Source organism: Meleagris gallopavo, chromosome 1 (assembly GCF_000146605.3).
Source record: "Meleagris gallopavo isolate NT-WF06-2002-E0010 breed Aviagen turkey brand Nicholas breeding stock chromosome 1, Turkey_5.1, whole genome shotgun sequence".
Lineage (NCBI taxonomy): Eukaryota > Metazoa > Chordata > Aves > Galliformes > Phasianidae > Meleagris > Meleagris gallopavo.
In genome coordinates this window covers 182,786,963-182,802,353 of record NC_015011.2, presented here as the reverse complement: position 1 = coordinate 182,802,353, position 15,391 = coordinate 182,786,963, and the positions used below count along the sequence as shown (strand labels likewise).

The 15,391-nt window shown below is 39.7% G+C and overlaps 1 protein-coding gene across 1 annotated transcript in view; it reads right to left on the bottom strand.

The window, feature by feature from the left end:
- Positions 1–1,639: 1,639 nt before the first annotated feature.
- The window catches only part of GUCY2F (guanylate cyclase 2F, retinal), a 38,594-nt gene continuing 24,842 nt past the window's right edge, over positions 1,640–15,391 (bottom strand). Inside the window, exons 16-18 of the mRNA XM_010706208.1 lie at positions 12,600–12,694; positions 10,413–10,498; positions 1,640–1,724 (exon numbers count right to left, since the gene is read on the bottom strand). Of these exons, the coding sequence (XP_010704510.1) occupies positions 1,640–1,724; positions 10,413–10,498; positions 12,600–12,694 (266 nt within the window). The remainder of the gene's footprint in view (positions 1,725–10,412; positions 10,499–12,599; positions 12,695–15,391) is intronic.

Below are 15,391 nucleotides of genomic sequence, written 5' to 3'. Positions count from 1 at the left end.
GTTACCTGCCCCTAAGGACAGGTTATTCAATTTGGAAGTAACAAAACATCCAGGACTCCCTATTCTCTGCACATAGGATGAGAGGTAATGGCCTCAAGTTGCTTCAAGGGAGATTGAGATTGGATACTAGGAAAAATTTCTTCTCAATGTGGTCAGACATTTAAACAGGCTGCCCAGGGAAGTGGTGGAATCACCATCCCTGGAAGTGTTCAAGAACAGCATAGATGTGGCACTTGGCTTAGTGGTTATGGTGGTGATGAGTTGACAGTTGGACTTAGTGATCTGAATGGTCTTTTCCAATCTTACCAATTCCATGATTCTATACTGTGGTCTCTTCACTCTCACACTTGGTGGGAGACCAAGGACGGCCAAGTGCAAGGTAAACAGTAAGAAATTTTAAGGCGTATTCCTGAATCTTAAGAAATTGCTAATGGACCAAGTCAATGTGATTTAGGATTCACCCCAGCAGTTCATTCATTCAACATTACGAGAAAGAGCTAATGACTTTGTAAAAAATAATCAGAACTCTTGTGCAGCCAGTAAGGAGTCAAGAAAAATAAATTTCCCTAGGTGTCTTTTTTAAACCTTTCTGGTGCCAGTGAAAGATTTGTCTCCTACTGTATTGCTGAGAGATGCCTCTGCATGCCAAGACAGAAGTAACTGATGCAGAGCAGCAGATGGAAGAGAAGAAAGATGTGGATGGGAGAGAAATTAACAGAAGTGATGCTTGGTCTCAGAAGTTATATTTTTATTATTTAGAGAGATCATGCAGGCAAAGTCATCTAATATTATTCCAACAGTGGGGCTGAAGGAGAAATAGTAAGCTTAATATTTAAGCTTTTATCGGGCTTCTGTGTAGAGCGGGTTTCACTTTCAAGTACAGTGTGAATCTTTATCAAAAACTCTGTGCTGAATCAGCTTTCAGACCTCAAATTCAAATTTGAACTTCTGGTCAACCACACCTTGCTAGTTAATGGTTTGGCAGCAAGAAGCAACTACTGTATTTTTTCAAGCATGAAAGGATCTTGAGAGGTCTATTCTTACTGAGCAGAGTTCATGGATGAAGACTTCAAAACAGAGGGAGAAGTTAAAAATAACTAAATAACTATAGATCATATTATACACCACATAACTTCTGATTTCCAACCAGATCATCCTAATTACACATTTACTTCTCATCTCAGTTGGTACCATAACAATGAATAACAGTGCTGATTTCATGAGGTGTGTTAAAGCAATAATGGGCCATGTGGGTTCTTCCAGCCTTGAATTCCACTTTCATCTGAGTTTACCATGAGCTGGGCTTTTCCTGGCACACTGTGCATTGCCATCAAGTGGATCAATAATACACTGCAAGTAGATGCAGTAGTACCATGTGTCTTGTAGGAATGAATGGGAAAGCAAGTCATAAATTTCTGTGAGATCACCCAACAAGGCTGCTACTGTCTCTAGACAGCTCTGGTGCCTCTGGTGCAGTTCCCAGCATCTTTTGAATTAGACACTTTAAAAGTATAATACATCATTTTGACAAAAAAAAAAGGCATAAAACTAAAACCAGCAATGTGCAGACAATTGACACACAAGCGGAGACTAAACAGCAGAGCTACGTGAGGGCTGTCCTACAGCTACTACCTCGGATCTAGGCCTTTTTGCCAAGTTGTTTTGCAGCTTTCCTCCTTTTGAACTCTGCAATTTCTTCCGAGGGTAACCCATGAGCTTTACACCTGCAGTGAACAGGTAGGCCATTAGAGAAAGAATCAGTTCAGTTTCATCTGCAATAAAGAACAGACCATACTGGTGACTATGTGAAAATGTGCCCTCTAGTGTGAAGAGAGGAAAAACTGTTGGGCCTTCAATTTGATATATTGCAAAGAGTGAAGTTAGCTAATTTAATTTTAACTGTCCTGAAGTTGCTGAAACAGCACATTTTGTAATCTCTATAGCCAGGCACTTCCAAATTGCTCTTGACACATCCTAGACACCTCTCCCAGGCTGAGATGAATGACTTTGTTGATCGAGGAACTCAAATTAGATTTTGACTAGGTGGATATTTTAGACAACGTGAACCCTGAGGTAATTATTCTTTTATTCCTCTGATCCTCCCTTAGTTCATCAAAAGGAAGAACAAAACCAAACCTCTATGAAGACCTTATGGTCTGGTTTTTGGGTGGTTCTATGTGGAGCCAGGAGCTGGACTGGATGATCCTTAAGGGTCCCTTCCAACTCAGGATATTCTATGATTCTGTGATCTTTAATTTGCTTAGTGTAGTTCCTCTCTCGGTGCCTTTTCCTCTTACATGGGGTGCTGGTTTCAACAATTCTTATCTCTCAAAGCTATGGACCTATTTCCAATTGGAATTTCTATATAACTGCCCCTTGAGACTGTCAGTTTTATCTGATAGCTTCGCACAAATTTTAACAGACTTCCTGGAGGAAAAAACGAATCAGTTTTCAACTCTTTCACAAGTTCTGTCTTATAAATATTATCTTTGAGTCATAGAATCATTAAGGTTGAAAAGACCACTAAGATCATCAAGTCCAACAATCAACCCATCACCAACATCCCCACTAAACCATATGTACAACCACGTTGTTCTTCCATGTCTTACCTAAATCCTCAACTCCTACAATACCTTTCCTTCTCATAGAAACACTGACTCCTATTTATAAACCTTCCTGAGAGTGCCAGAGCCTTCAGGGATGAGTGCTGAAGACCAAAGGAAGACCAAAGGACGTAATTCATATGAATTGAATGAGGAATAGATTCTTCTGGGAATATACAACTCAGGTGGGAATCATCCCACTACCTGCAACAGAAATATTTCCATTGGAACAAAAAATTTTGGGCTCTCTTCTGACCCAATGGAGGGAGATAGAAATTGCTCAATGAGAGAGTGTATTTATCTCAAATAAGATGTCTTCCACAGGGCAGAAGAGTGGCACCTGGAAGTGCCCAAATCTCTACTTGATTCTAAAAGCTGTGTAAGTTGCAAAGCTCAGAAGGACATGGCTATGCCAGAGCTAGATAATTTACACTAGCTAAAGTACTACCAGCTGGTCCAAGAGGAGGAATACTTGGACACCAGCCTCTTTATGCAAGAAGTGGCAAAATTCAGTCACACAGAGATAAGTGTGAGGAACTTATCCCTGAGATAACCCCACTGAACATCATCCACAGAGTGATGGAGGATGTTGTTGCCTGTCTCTGCACAACAGTGCAGCAGGTTGCGACCTACCAGCAGGCCAAGACCTGACCAGGGTCTTTGTGGTCCAAGCCCAATATCCCAATATCAGATTTTCTAAGCTTTAACTCTAAACACTGTTTATATATATATCAAATAAACTTTTGCTTATGAGTTGGATTTCACCCACAGAACAATAATAAGAAAGATCCAGTACAAACAACACTGATACATCTCCTGAACTTGTTAGTGTCTGAGCAACTGAAAACTGCTGATTCTGCATCCTAACGTCTTCCAATTCACCCTGTCTGAAATAATCTGTTATTTTTTCCAAGATCTTTTCTTCCCTCCACCTTGTTTCTGAAGCTAGCAGGAAAAAACCTTGTGTGAGGTTCTACACTCCAGCTCCTTGGACAGGATCTTCCTGAAACACTGGCACAGGTTGCCCAGAAAGGTGTTAGATGCTCCATCCCTGGAAACATTCAAGGTCAGACTGGATGAGTCTCTGAGCATCCTGATTGAGCTGTAGGTATCCCTGTTTGTTGCAAGGGAGTTGAACCAGATGGCCTTTAGAGGTCTCTTCTAACTCAAATGATTCTACAACTGCATGATATTCATAGACAGAGCATCATTGTGACTTGGCCACTCTATCCTTCACTAAGAACAACTATGCTCAAATAGCCTCAAGACCTTAGTCATGAGTGAAGACGTCTTATCTGTCTTCTTTTCTTATTCCCATCTCATACAAACTCTTGTACTGGAGCAAAACATGATCTACTGCCAGGTATCTTGGGCATCCCATTACATCTCAGCTCTGTGGTCCTGCTCCAACCAACCCTGAGGCCTATAACGTGATTGATTTCCAGTGTTCTCAGTACTTATTCCTCTTCTTATCTCCCAACAATGTCATTCATAAAAGAAATTTGTTCTGCAAAAGCATCCTCCCAGCCTGCCTAAGGGAGACAGGAGAAACTACCAGCCACATTTCAGCAATGTCATGCCTAGGGCCTGAGCTGCAAGCTAGAATGTGGTGGACAAAGACAGATAAGTAGCCCTCCTCTTAATCCATACAAATACCTGCAAAGGAAAGGGCAATGCATTGAATCACAATCAAAGGCTGCTACCTAAATTTTCTTCCTTTCTGAACACTTCGAGTTTCTTACAGAAATTCTTCAATATTCCAGAAGCCTCAGCTTGCTCCTAAAGAGCCTGTTTAAATAAATCAGCTGAAGCAACTAGATTCCAAGTCACAGAGACTTGTTCAAAGGGAGATGAGTCACTAGCTTTCTTTACCTTTCCCTCTTTAAAACAATCAGAATTCAGATAGAAATTCTTCTTTCTCACCTGTTTATGACTTAGATGTGGCCAGAACATTCCTTTTTCTTCATTTTGCTGTTGTATTATTGAGGGTTTAGAAGTTTAGAAATAATTTTAAAAGCAAACACTGACTGTGAAGCAAAAAAAAAAAAATCTGTCCTGACATTGAGGTGATCAAGACTCTGAGCCAGAGTGTGCTTTGATTTCCCCAAATAACTTATCTTCTATATAAAGTTCGTTTATGAAATCTTGTGATGCTGTTGTATAAGTCCAGCCATGTGAGGACAGTATTTTTTTTTTTTTTCCTGCTGCTGCCGCTTGCTCTACAGGCTCTTTATTTCAAGTTTAAATGTGTATTGGGTAAAAAACTTCAAGTGGGATCCTTGGGATTCCACTTGCCCCTCAAAGAGATACATCGGCAGCAACAAGAAAGATTCCCCACTGATCCTCTCCCATCAGACTGCCTCCTTACAGACGTGGAATGTGAGAGCTTTCTGTTGGGTAGAGTAAGAAGCCATGTCGTCCTCATGGATATTTTTTCCTCACAAAGACCTGTTTCTCATTTGGTATTTGGAACTGGATTCTTTGAGCATCCTCCACTGCTTCTCACTCATTTCATTTTCAATTAAATTATTGGTGTTTCCTCCAAGGCTGATCCTCACGTATGGGAAAGTCCTAAAGCTGTCTCCAATTCCTGGCTACATCTTCATGATGACTTGCTGATCTTGAGGGTCTTTTCCAACCTGAGCAATTCTATGATTCTGTTCATTTTTTAGTGATTTCTCACTTCACATTGTGCCTAGTATTTATGATGATGTTGGACTGATTGCTTTACGGAATCTTCCATTCTTGAGAACTTCTACATGATTTCATACAAGAGCGGGGCTCTGTGTTTGATGGCAGCAATGCAGAACTCCTGTATGTTCCTTCCCTAGGCAGTGTGTTCATGGTTAAAAACCCTTGAGAGGATCTACGGTCCATATCCAATATCTGAATCATGTATCTATTTATTTTTCTTCTGTTGGCATTATTTAATTTAAGATAGGATTAGAAAGAGAAAGATCCCAGACAAAATTGCCTCCTCAGATAGAAGTTTCCAGCTGCTTGAAAGCACTGTGTTCAGTACCAAAGCACAAGATTTCTGAAATTGGACTGTAGAAGTTGGAAAGTTAGAAGAGCCATCGTGTCACTCAACTCCCTGAAGCCTGCAGATGGATGTGATCCTTTCTCTCATTGTTGACTGTGGTTTGTTTGCTTGTTTGTTTTCTTTTTTTTTTTCTGAATTGCCAATGTTATTGAATATTTCCAGGTAGTAGATAATTTTCAGTGCTTTGAAAATGCAGCAGGTTTTCATTTGGTAGATTTCTATAACCTCCTTTCTGCTGTCGGGGCAAGAAGAGTGCCTCACCAGTGCTGACAAGTGTCTGCCTGTTCCAGAGCATCACAGCATGTCAGCTTCCAGTATCTCACCATCTTCGTGCTTTTTCTTTGGCTTCTCTTTAGCCCTGAGACTTACCTCCTGGTGTACCCTCAAAGAAACCTTCCAGCTTTCCTTCAAGCCTAACTGAAATCTCCAAAAAAATATCAAGGACACAGTTAGACTGCTGCTCAATTGTTTAGCATGATTGCTTTGTCCATCTTGCCATCTTGGTACATTTTCTCTATTCCCAACCCAATCTGCTATTGTTTCCTGCAATAAGGTGTAAGACTTCTGTGGAGAGCCTTTTTCTTAGTCTCACACAATGGAGCCCCAACCTACAAGATCCTGAGATGAAGCAATACAAATCCTAATGAGCTGCTAGGAAAGAGGGGAAATAACATCCATCACAAGGTTCATCTATCAGGGAAGCTGTAGGAATTTGCCTTGGAGCAAGGAAAGGACCAAGGAGCCTACTTCACTGCCTGCACTGTTTTCTGAGCGAGGTTAAACCTCAAAGAGAAAACTCTCTGGAGTAGGAGGCAGCACTACAGTCTGGATATTAAACCTTCATTTTCCCTATGTCCCTGTGTCCTGGGACACTGATGAACATCAACCCATTTCCCATACAAACAGTATGTAAAGGATTTCTTACTTAACTTTCAGTAAGCTTTTTACATCTGAAAACAGATATACAGACCCTCTGTAGCTTGACATAAGGTTGATTTTACAAATTGCCTTTTAGTTCATTTGATTTTATGCACGAGTGGAAGAAAGTAGAGGTGCTAAGAAGCATATCAGGAACTTTAGTGGAACTTACTTTCTTAATTAAAATGCATTGTACCCTATGTGAGCAATATCACCTGCAGCACCTGGCTTTTAAGAGTTATTTGTGTTTATCTGAACCTCCTTACACAACTGCAAATATATTAAGGCCTAGTGCTGACAATGGAACTCAGTGATGATGTTCCAATTAATGCCTCCATAAGTCTGTATTTGGGATTAAACAGAGAGGTTGGTGAATATCAATTAAATTCAAATTATGTAGATGCAGTAATGGTTCCTTTGATAATCATTTGGCTATGGCTTGAGGTTTATTACTAGACAGTCAGATATATTCTCTCAATGATTTCAACAATACCAGAAGGAATTGTTTTCACAGTATTTTATGGGACTATTAATATTAACCAAGTCACGTAATTAAATATCCTCCCACATTTTTACATGTGTTGAAGTTTGGCTTCTAATCTGAGTTATATGCAGGCTCACCTATGCAAGCACAGGATCATTTTCCAGGCCTAGGCATGCCAAGACTACAAGCATGCTGATAGTTTGGAGAGAATAATGAACTTGATTGATCCCTAGAGATCTATGAAAAGCAACATGAGCTACCTGACCGTAGATCTGCTCATGACTGCCCACCAGAGCTAGAAAATTGGCTTTGCATATATCAAGAAATCCTCCTGCCAAGGACTGGGCTTTCAGATCTATTTGGTTGATGGGTTCTATATCATGGGATATAAAGTTAGCACTTTCTTGATGTTACACTGCAATAATTTGTATTTCACACAGTATTTTAATGGACAAAAATCACGGACTTATGTCAGAAAGAAGCACTAAGGTACCATGAGTGAGACCAAGTTGCTGAAGCTGCCCAGCTTCATATGATAATTCATGGGGTCAGACACAGATCCATTTTTATAAAGACAAAATCAAGCTTCCTAGGATTACTTTGAGCCTTTTCTCCACACAGCACTTCCATCCCAAGGATTTGAACCTTAAATCCATGGCCCCCAGACTTGCCCTTCCATAGTATAGACATGAGACTAAACCTAATATATTTACCTTCTCTTAGTAAGTACAAACTCTCAGCAAGACTCCCACAATTGTCTGTCTGACAAAGTTTAGGCCACTAAGTTGTAAAATAAAGCATGAGACACAGCCAGTTGACATTTTTATCTCTTAACTGACTGGGGAAAGCACACATCATCAGTAAAGATAATCCAGTTGACATATGGGAAAGTGTGAAACCATATAGCTCAATTTAATTCTGTTTTGTGAAATTTCTCAGAGCATACAGTGTGTGAAATACCCTCAACCAGCCTTGTGAGCACTCATTACTTTTCAGAGCAGTAGACACCAGGAATTAAGGACAAGTTCAAGCAAAATATCTCTCCAGGGTGCCAAGCAGATTACATTAAAAAAGACATTACATGCTCATTTGGATAAAGGGATTTTCCTAGTCCAGGGGCTGAAGATTTACATTGGCGCAAATGCCCTCTCCTTGTTGTTCAATATTTCATGACCTGTGGTGGTCTAAGTCAAGAGTTCAGACAGAAGGCTAAAACTATGAGTTGAAAGTCTGCAAGGCACCTCTCAAAGGAGCGTTATTTGCTTTTGTGAGCCATGATGATGAATGAAGCGATGATGAATGCATTCCTGACTCTTATGAACAGAAGGAGAAAATCTCTGATCCCAGTAGTTATGAAGGATCAGGTCATACAAGACCTCATGGAAAGGAAAGATCTAAACAGAAGAGGAGTTACTTCAGGATAAGTGTAAAGGTGAATTGAAGAGGAAGAAGAAGATTCCTTATCTCAAAAGCCTACAGATGAGGAAACTCAGGAAAATATTCAAGCAGTGGCTTGAAACCACCATATTAACCAAGACATGGCTGTAACAGAAGAATAACAATAAGCCTCTAATAAATTGGCATAAAAATTGAACCTCAAGACAAGGTTGGAAAAACAGGACACCATGTCTGAACCTTGGCTGATAATAGCACTGCCTGTACACGAGGCAGTTCTAGTGTACTTGCTTTCCTTCTGCAGGACCCAGCTTTCATTTGGAACCCTTCAATTCATTTAAGGACAGGTTCAGTTTCATTTAACTTTGATTTTCCCTCTGATTACTTTTACATTCATTCAACTACTGTGGAGACAGAAATAGTGCAAAAGAACAGTGAAGATCAGGGCGCAAGGATGCTCAAGATCCCTCGATCTTGGGTGTGTAGGACAATTCTTTTTCCTCGTCATATTGCCCCCATCCTCAACTACCCAGAACTGATGTATTTCTCATTTAAAATCTGTATTTAAAAACAGCTCTAATCTGCATAAATCTGACCAAATACAGGCAGATATTACCAGATGACTTTTAGAGGGCTGTCAACAGTCAACAGAGGCCTGATAATTGACTTTGAGATGGTAAAACCCAGATGAGAAGAACCTAGCAGATTTAGTACTCCCTTGGTAGCGTGGAGAGACAATTCACCTTAGCAATCTGGCTAATCTCCTCCAAGTTTTGTATTTCTCATGAAAAATGCATCAAAGATATCAGCACACATTAATCAATAGCTCATTTCCATCAAATATTAACAATAAAATGCTTCCAAGTATAAGAAACATTGTGCATCTCTCACATTTATCTTCCAGTCACCTACTGTCTTCCAACCTGACGCTCAAATTGCTTAAAAGATATGACCCAAAATACTATTAATTTCATGTTATCCCTAGAAAACTCTGCGAGCACTTAGTACACATGGGCTGTCCTGAATACAACTGTCCAGTAGTTAAATGCTATCTGAAAAGGGAGATAAATACCTTTTCAATTTTACTAAGAGGAAATGAGGCAAAACTTAGAAAAAGATTACTCAAGAGATGTTAGAATTGAAATAAAAACATGCTGCTTGGTGTCAGACACTGCAGGACCTCCTTACAGACAACAACCATCTTTCAAGTACAGTTTACCATATTCCAATGTAGATGTTCAAGCAGGCCAGTCTACTTACATCCTGTTAGCATGTATTTCTCTTCATTGACTATAAAGAGAATTGAGCTCGAGTAATTCCAGTGTGGATGATTATGCTGTTCTAGTCAAATAAATCATATTCCCAGTTTTCATGTCCTGACCACAACATCATTTCCAGGCATTCAACATATGACAGCTGAGCAGGGACACTCAATCTGCAAAGTCAGGTATTGTAGAACTTTAAAGTGGCTGAAAGAGTTATACTCATGCCCTCTTGTATGGAGGCAACATCATTAAGTCTTTAATTGCATAATGTTGATATATCTCTAAAACAATGTATCTTCTTATGGTTTGGTTGAAATGAGCAGTGCTGCAGGGAATAAATGTGTTTGTAATGAAGCTAATGTTTTCTGGAGGAGTTTGATGGAATGAGAAAAATCTGAGTGTCACACACATAGACACTGGGTAGGTGGGACATTCGGGAAGGAATTGCCTGGTGCTCCATTTCTGATGAACTACAGGGTAAAAGTAACAAGTTCTCTTAAGACTTTCTGGGAACTGTGATTCAGGAGAAGTATTGAAGCACCTGCACCACTCCTGAGTCCCAGTGCTATGCCTGAGAACATGTACATCACCAATGACAAGGGATGCAAAAACTTTGCAAACAGATACCAAAGACAGTTATTCCAGCAGTGAGCTCCAGCAGTGACCTTGTCATGAATACTGAATAGTGATTAAGTCACACTCACCCTGGCTTTATTTCAGGAGGTTTAGGTAAGGGCTTCAGAAATCCTCTTTTCCCAACCAGCCAATATGTGTCTTCTACTCCTTTACCCTAAGATAAAAACAAAAGTCCAGATAAACAACATTTTTTGGAGCAACCTCTGTTCAGTACATTCTGAGGGCTTCACATATCACCAGAGACAGAGAATGGCTGGAAATCTTTTGCTCTCCTTTGCAATGACTCAGGGAGAATTTTAGTTTCACTGCCTTTAAAAAAACAGACCTTGTTCAAACTGCCATGTACAAATGACCTTCTCTAATCAGGGTCGTTGAAACTACACAGTTTAATAGAAATGAGGATCTCTGATCATCTGCCATCAATAATAGAAAGATTTTACAACTGCTTGTGGGCTGAATATCAGAAAATCACTTCCTTTTCCTACATCAATAATTTAGCTTTTGAAGTGAGATGCATCTGGTATAATCCAGCCACCTATATCAGAGCCAACCATCCCTGTCTGGAGCCAGGGCTGGAAAAAAGACACTTCTAGGGTGATATTTATCTTCACAAAAACTGGACACTGAAAGTAAGTCAGGCTAATAATTTCCTGAAGTGCCATTTTATCATCACTGACTATGCAAAGGCTTCTTTCTATTAACTAAACCTGGAGTGATTACTTCAGATATCCCACTGCAGCCATATGAACTTGGGTGACAAAATGCTTCTTTGATATAAAAGATTGTTGGAAGACCTGGGAACATAATCATACGTCCTGCTGCAGATGTTTAAGGTAAGCAGAACCACTTCTTTCTAGTTATTTTATAAGAAGGTAAGTGATGTTTTATTTAGTTGTGTGGTATTTTGTGATGCATTACTTTGTCTGGTTTAGGCACTGTGAAAATCAGCAGCTTCTCTCAAGGCTGAAATAGAGTCCTAAATACTGGGAGTATTTCTGGCTGAAAAGTAGTTAAATTTTGAATGATAAAAGATATTATTGCAATATTAAAATCCTCATTTCATACAGTGAGTGGCTGATCAATGGAGTAAGGTACACACTTTGTCTCATATGGGTAAGCTGAGTGTACAAATTCATACAAATGCTTGTAAACCTGCATAGCATGGATGCAAGTCACCAGGTAACCTTTAGTCATCATGAGAAAGATGACAGCACTTCTAGATTTAAATGTCCTCTGAGTTGTTCTGCATGTCCACCTTGGAAGGATGCTGCCCTGTTATCTACAGTTCTTGTTGATGAAAGAGAGCTGAAGTGGAGGCATGTACAGACATTGACTTTAGAACAAATGAGCCTTCATATGTGTCTTTTCCACAAATTCCTTACAATTTTGTGAGTCTCTTGTCATTATACAATGCCCCACCTCCCCCAAAATAAAATTCAGTTTTTGAATCACAGATTGTTCTAATTCACATCTCCCTCTCCTCTTCCCCACGGCATTTATCAACCTAAGCTCTTTCTGAATAAGGAATGCAGTGGCCTCATACCATGAGCATTCTTCCTTCTTTCTGTCACTATTTTACACTCTCCTGACAACCACTGAAAGGCTGCTAAATTCAATTCAGGACTTTATTCTCCTGTGGTATCCTCCCTGACCAAGAGCAATCCTAATGCAGAGAGTGGCTCTTTGTTATGTGTATGTTATGACTCAAGGACAATGTTAAGGTGAGAAAGAGGGAAAGAGAGTAATTGCACTTGACTGAATATTCAGAGCTTGATGTCATGCAGAGCTCCGTGTGGCAGTAGCTGGAAGGGGTATGAATTTTGGTATTTGATATATGTTTTAGGTAAACTCTCATTATAAACTTCAGAAACAAAGACTAGGGGAAAAAAATAGCTTTGGAAAAGCCTTTTGCCTTTCCATTCACCCTCTACGCCAGGAATCCACTCATGGTAGAGGACTTCAGATGGCAATGGCATTGTTCAGTGCTTTCCCTTTTGTTACTAAATGTTTCAACAGCTTTCTTTCCTGATTTATAGCATAAATAGATACAGAGCATTCATCTGTTTGCTTCATAGCATGAATTTTTCCACGGTCCTTCAAGAATGACCTCATGTATTGAACCAACTGATGGGGATCATTTAGGAAGGACTGTGTGGAAGAGTGATGGATGAAGGCCAACGAAGAACATACTATGAAAATTCCTTAAGCAAGAAAATTCCCTCATGAAGCATTTCACACAGACCAGGCCTTCTTACCTTCAGTTCTGTTTTTCCCCTAGGAACGATTTCGTAGCCTTCATTTAGAGACCGAAGTGTATCCACGGTACTTTGGCTGACATGAATTCTGTAAGCTGAGAATGGAAAGCAAAACAGCTGGCTCGTTACACTGCACACACACTGTGAATCCCCACTACTTTATATTGACAAGGAAAACTTCTCCAGGGCTTGTTGGCGTGCTGTAGTTTTGTGGGGTAGAGTACAGTGGTGATGGATTGGATCCTTCCAGGTAAGGTTCTAACAAGTACAGGGTGAGAGGAGATCTAGACTGGGGAGAAGGATAACAGACACACTAAGCATGGGAAACCTTGCTCCTCATAAAGATGAGAAGTACCATTTGAGCAAAATTGCTGGCTGGAATGAAAAATGTCACTATTAATATCTTTTGCCACAGTGCAAAACTAGGCAGCAAGAGAGAAAAGAAAAATAATTGACTGAAGTTCTGTTCCAGACAGCCAGCATCATTTGAAAAACAGGTGTTGGGATTAGGAGCAGAGAGGTGGGGTTTGCAAAGAGACAGAACGATAATGCGGCTGTACATGTAGATCCATCTGCATTTTTCAGTAATTGATTCCACCCAGAGCTGCTGTTAACATTTTAAAAATGAAAATGGCAAAGGCAGAGATCTTTATCAAATTCCCACCTCCCCATTTTGTTCTGCAGCCATTGCTGGAACTCACTGAAATTTGTTGCTATGCTATTGATGTGAACAAGCCAGGAAATATTTCAAAACTAGTTTCCACAAAACAGTTTAATTATTGCTGATGTTTTTAAGATTTTTTTTTTCCCAGTGTCTCAATCCCATTCTGTTTCCACCATAAAGAATATGGGGGGCAAACTAGTTAATTATTTTTTTTTTCAGAACTATTAGAAAAAAAGAACATCAGTTTAAAGGAACTGGTGCAGAGGAACACTGCACTGCTTTTTGCTACATTTAATGTAGCAGTAAGCTACAGTCTACCTATCAGTGTGTATCTGTGTAGATTTCTATTATTGTACAAAGATCATCTTGTATCTGCAGTATTAGCAGTTTCCAGTCTTAGTGGCACTTCACATTTCTAAGGTTCTAAACATTGAAAATCTTCATGTTTAAGTTGAATTTAATTGTTAGTCTTGATTAGTGTAGTTGCAATCACTGGAATTAGAAATGTGATGGTTATACGACAGAAAAAGAAAATTTGTAATGTTACATGCATATTCCTCAAGATTTCAGCATTAAATATCACAGATTCCCTGTAGTTTGTGAAGTAGATATATTAGCCAATCTATTAGAACTGTTGAAAATATCAAGAGGGAGACTAGAGAAGAGCAAAGGTTACAATACACAAGATATTTTGCCTTTGGAAATCAACTTGTACTGATGGACTGAACATCAAAAGTGAATTCAAAACTCTTCTTGGGCTCTGAGCATGCTCTCCACTGTATCATCCATAGTTCACCATGGCTTACAGATCCATGCTTCAGTCAAGGACATAACAGAAAGCAAATCTGCTTATGCACATGACTGAAATGCAGATAAATGCTCCTCTCCCATCACCCCCTTTCCATGTCTAAAAGCCTTCATCTATGGGACAATAAGAAACAGCTGTCATGTAGTGTTGCATTATCGGCTGCAGTCATTGGCTCTAGGAGTGAAGACTTGTCTTCTATAACTTGAAGCCATTGGAAAATTAAGGCAAGAACTTAAGGGGAAAATAGCATTAACATCAACTCATCAAGAAAGACATCAAGGAGAAGGGAATCTTAAGGATTGTTCACAGAGTTTCTATTGCTGATAAATGAAGCTCTCACAAAACACATCAGTAAACCCCCCCAAGTTTCAGGGCAGCATTATCTGTGGTCTATTGTTCTCTCTCTCTATCATGATAGAATCACAGATTCACAGGATATTCCAAGCTGGAAGGGACTTACAAGGATAATCGAGCCCAACTCTTGTCTCCATGTAGGATCATCCAAAACTCGAATCTTATTTCTGACAGCATTGTCCAACTGCTTCTTGAACTCCAACAATTTTCTTCCCCATTTGCCTTATACTAGCCATGGCAGGTAAGTGCATTATTATACTGTACAAGAACCACTCTGAATTAAAAGTCCTCAGCAGTCTGAAAGCAAGATACAACTCCACGCAGGAGAAATCTAAAGCAAGATTCATATTCATTTCAGCTGACGGAATCCAAATCAGAGGACTGTAGCTACAATGCGGAGTGTGAATCATATTGGTTACTAGACCAAGCTAAACATTCTTATGAGATTTTGCAGGGAAAAGAAGAGCAAAACTAAATGATCTCTTTGTCTTAAATATTGGCCTCTGAAGGCTTCAGGCTGCTTTTAATTTTGTCTTTGGACTTGCCTTTTTCTTGAGAGCTGATTCAGTTACAATGCCTATAATTAAAATGAACATTTCTTCATATCTTTTGAGAAGGAGGTTGTAATGAAGTGGGGATCTGCCTCTTCTCACAGATAAGTAGTGACAGGGCAAGAGATAATGGCCTCAAGTTGCTCCAGAGAAGGTTCAGCTTGGATATTAGGAAAAATTTCTTCTAAGAAAAAGTGCTCAGGCATTAGAACAGGCTGCCCAGGGAAGTATTGGAGTTACTATTTCTGGAGGTGTTCCAGAGCCTTGAAGATGTGGCACTGAGGGACGTGGTTTAGTGGGCATGGTGGGGATGGGTTGGGGTTAGACTTGATCTTAGTGGTCCTTTCCAACCTTAGTTGTTCTTTAATTCTATGATTCTAAATCTGTCAGTAATCCATTCCAGGAACTGCCTCAA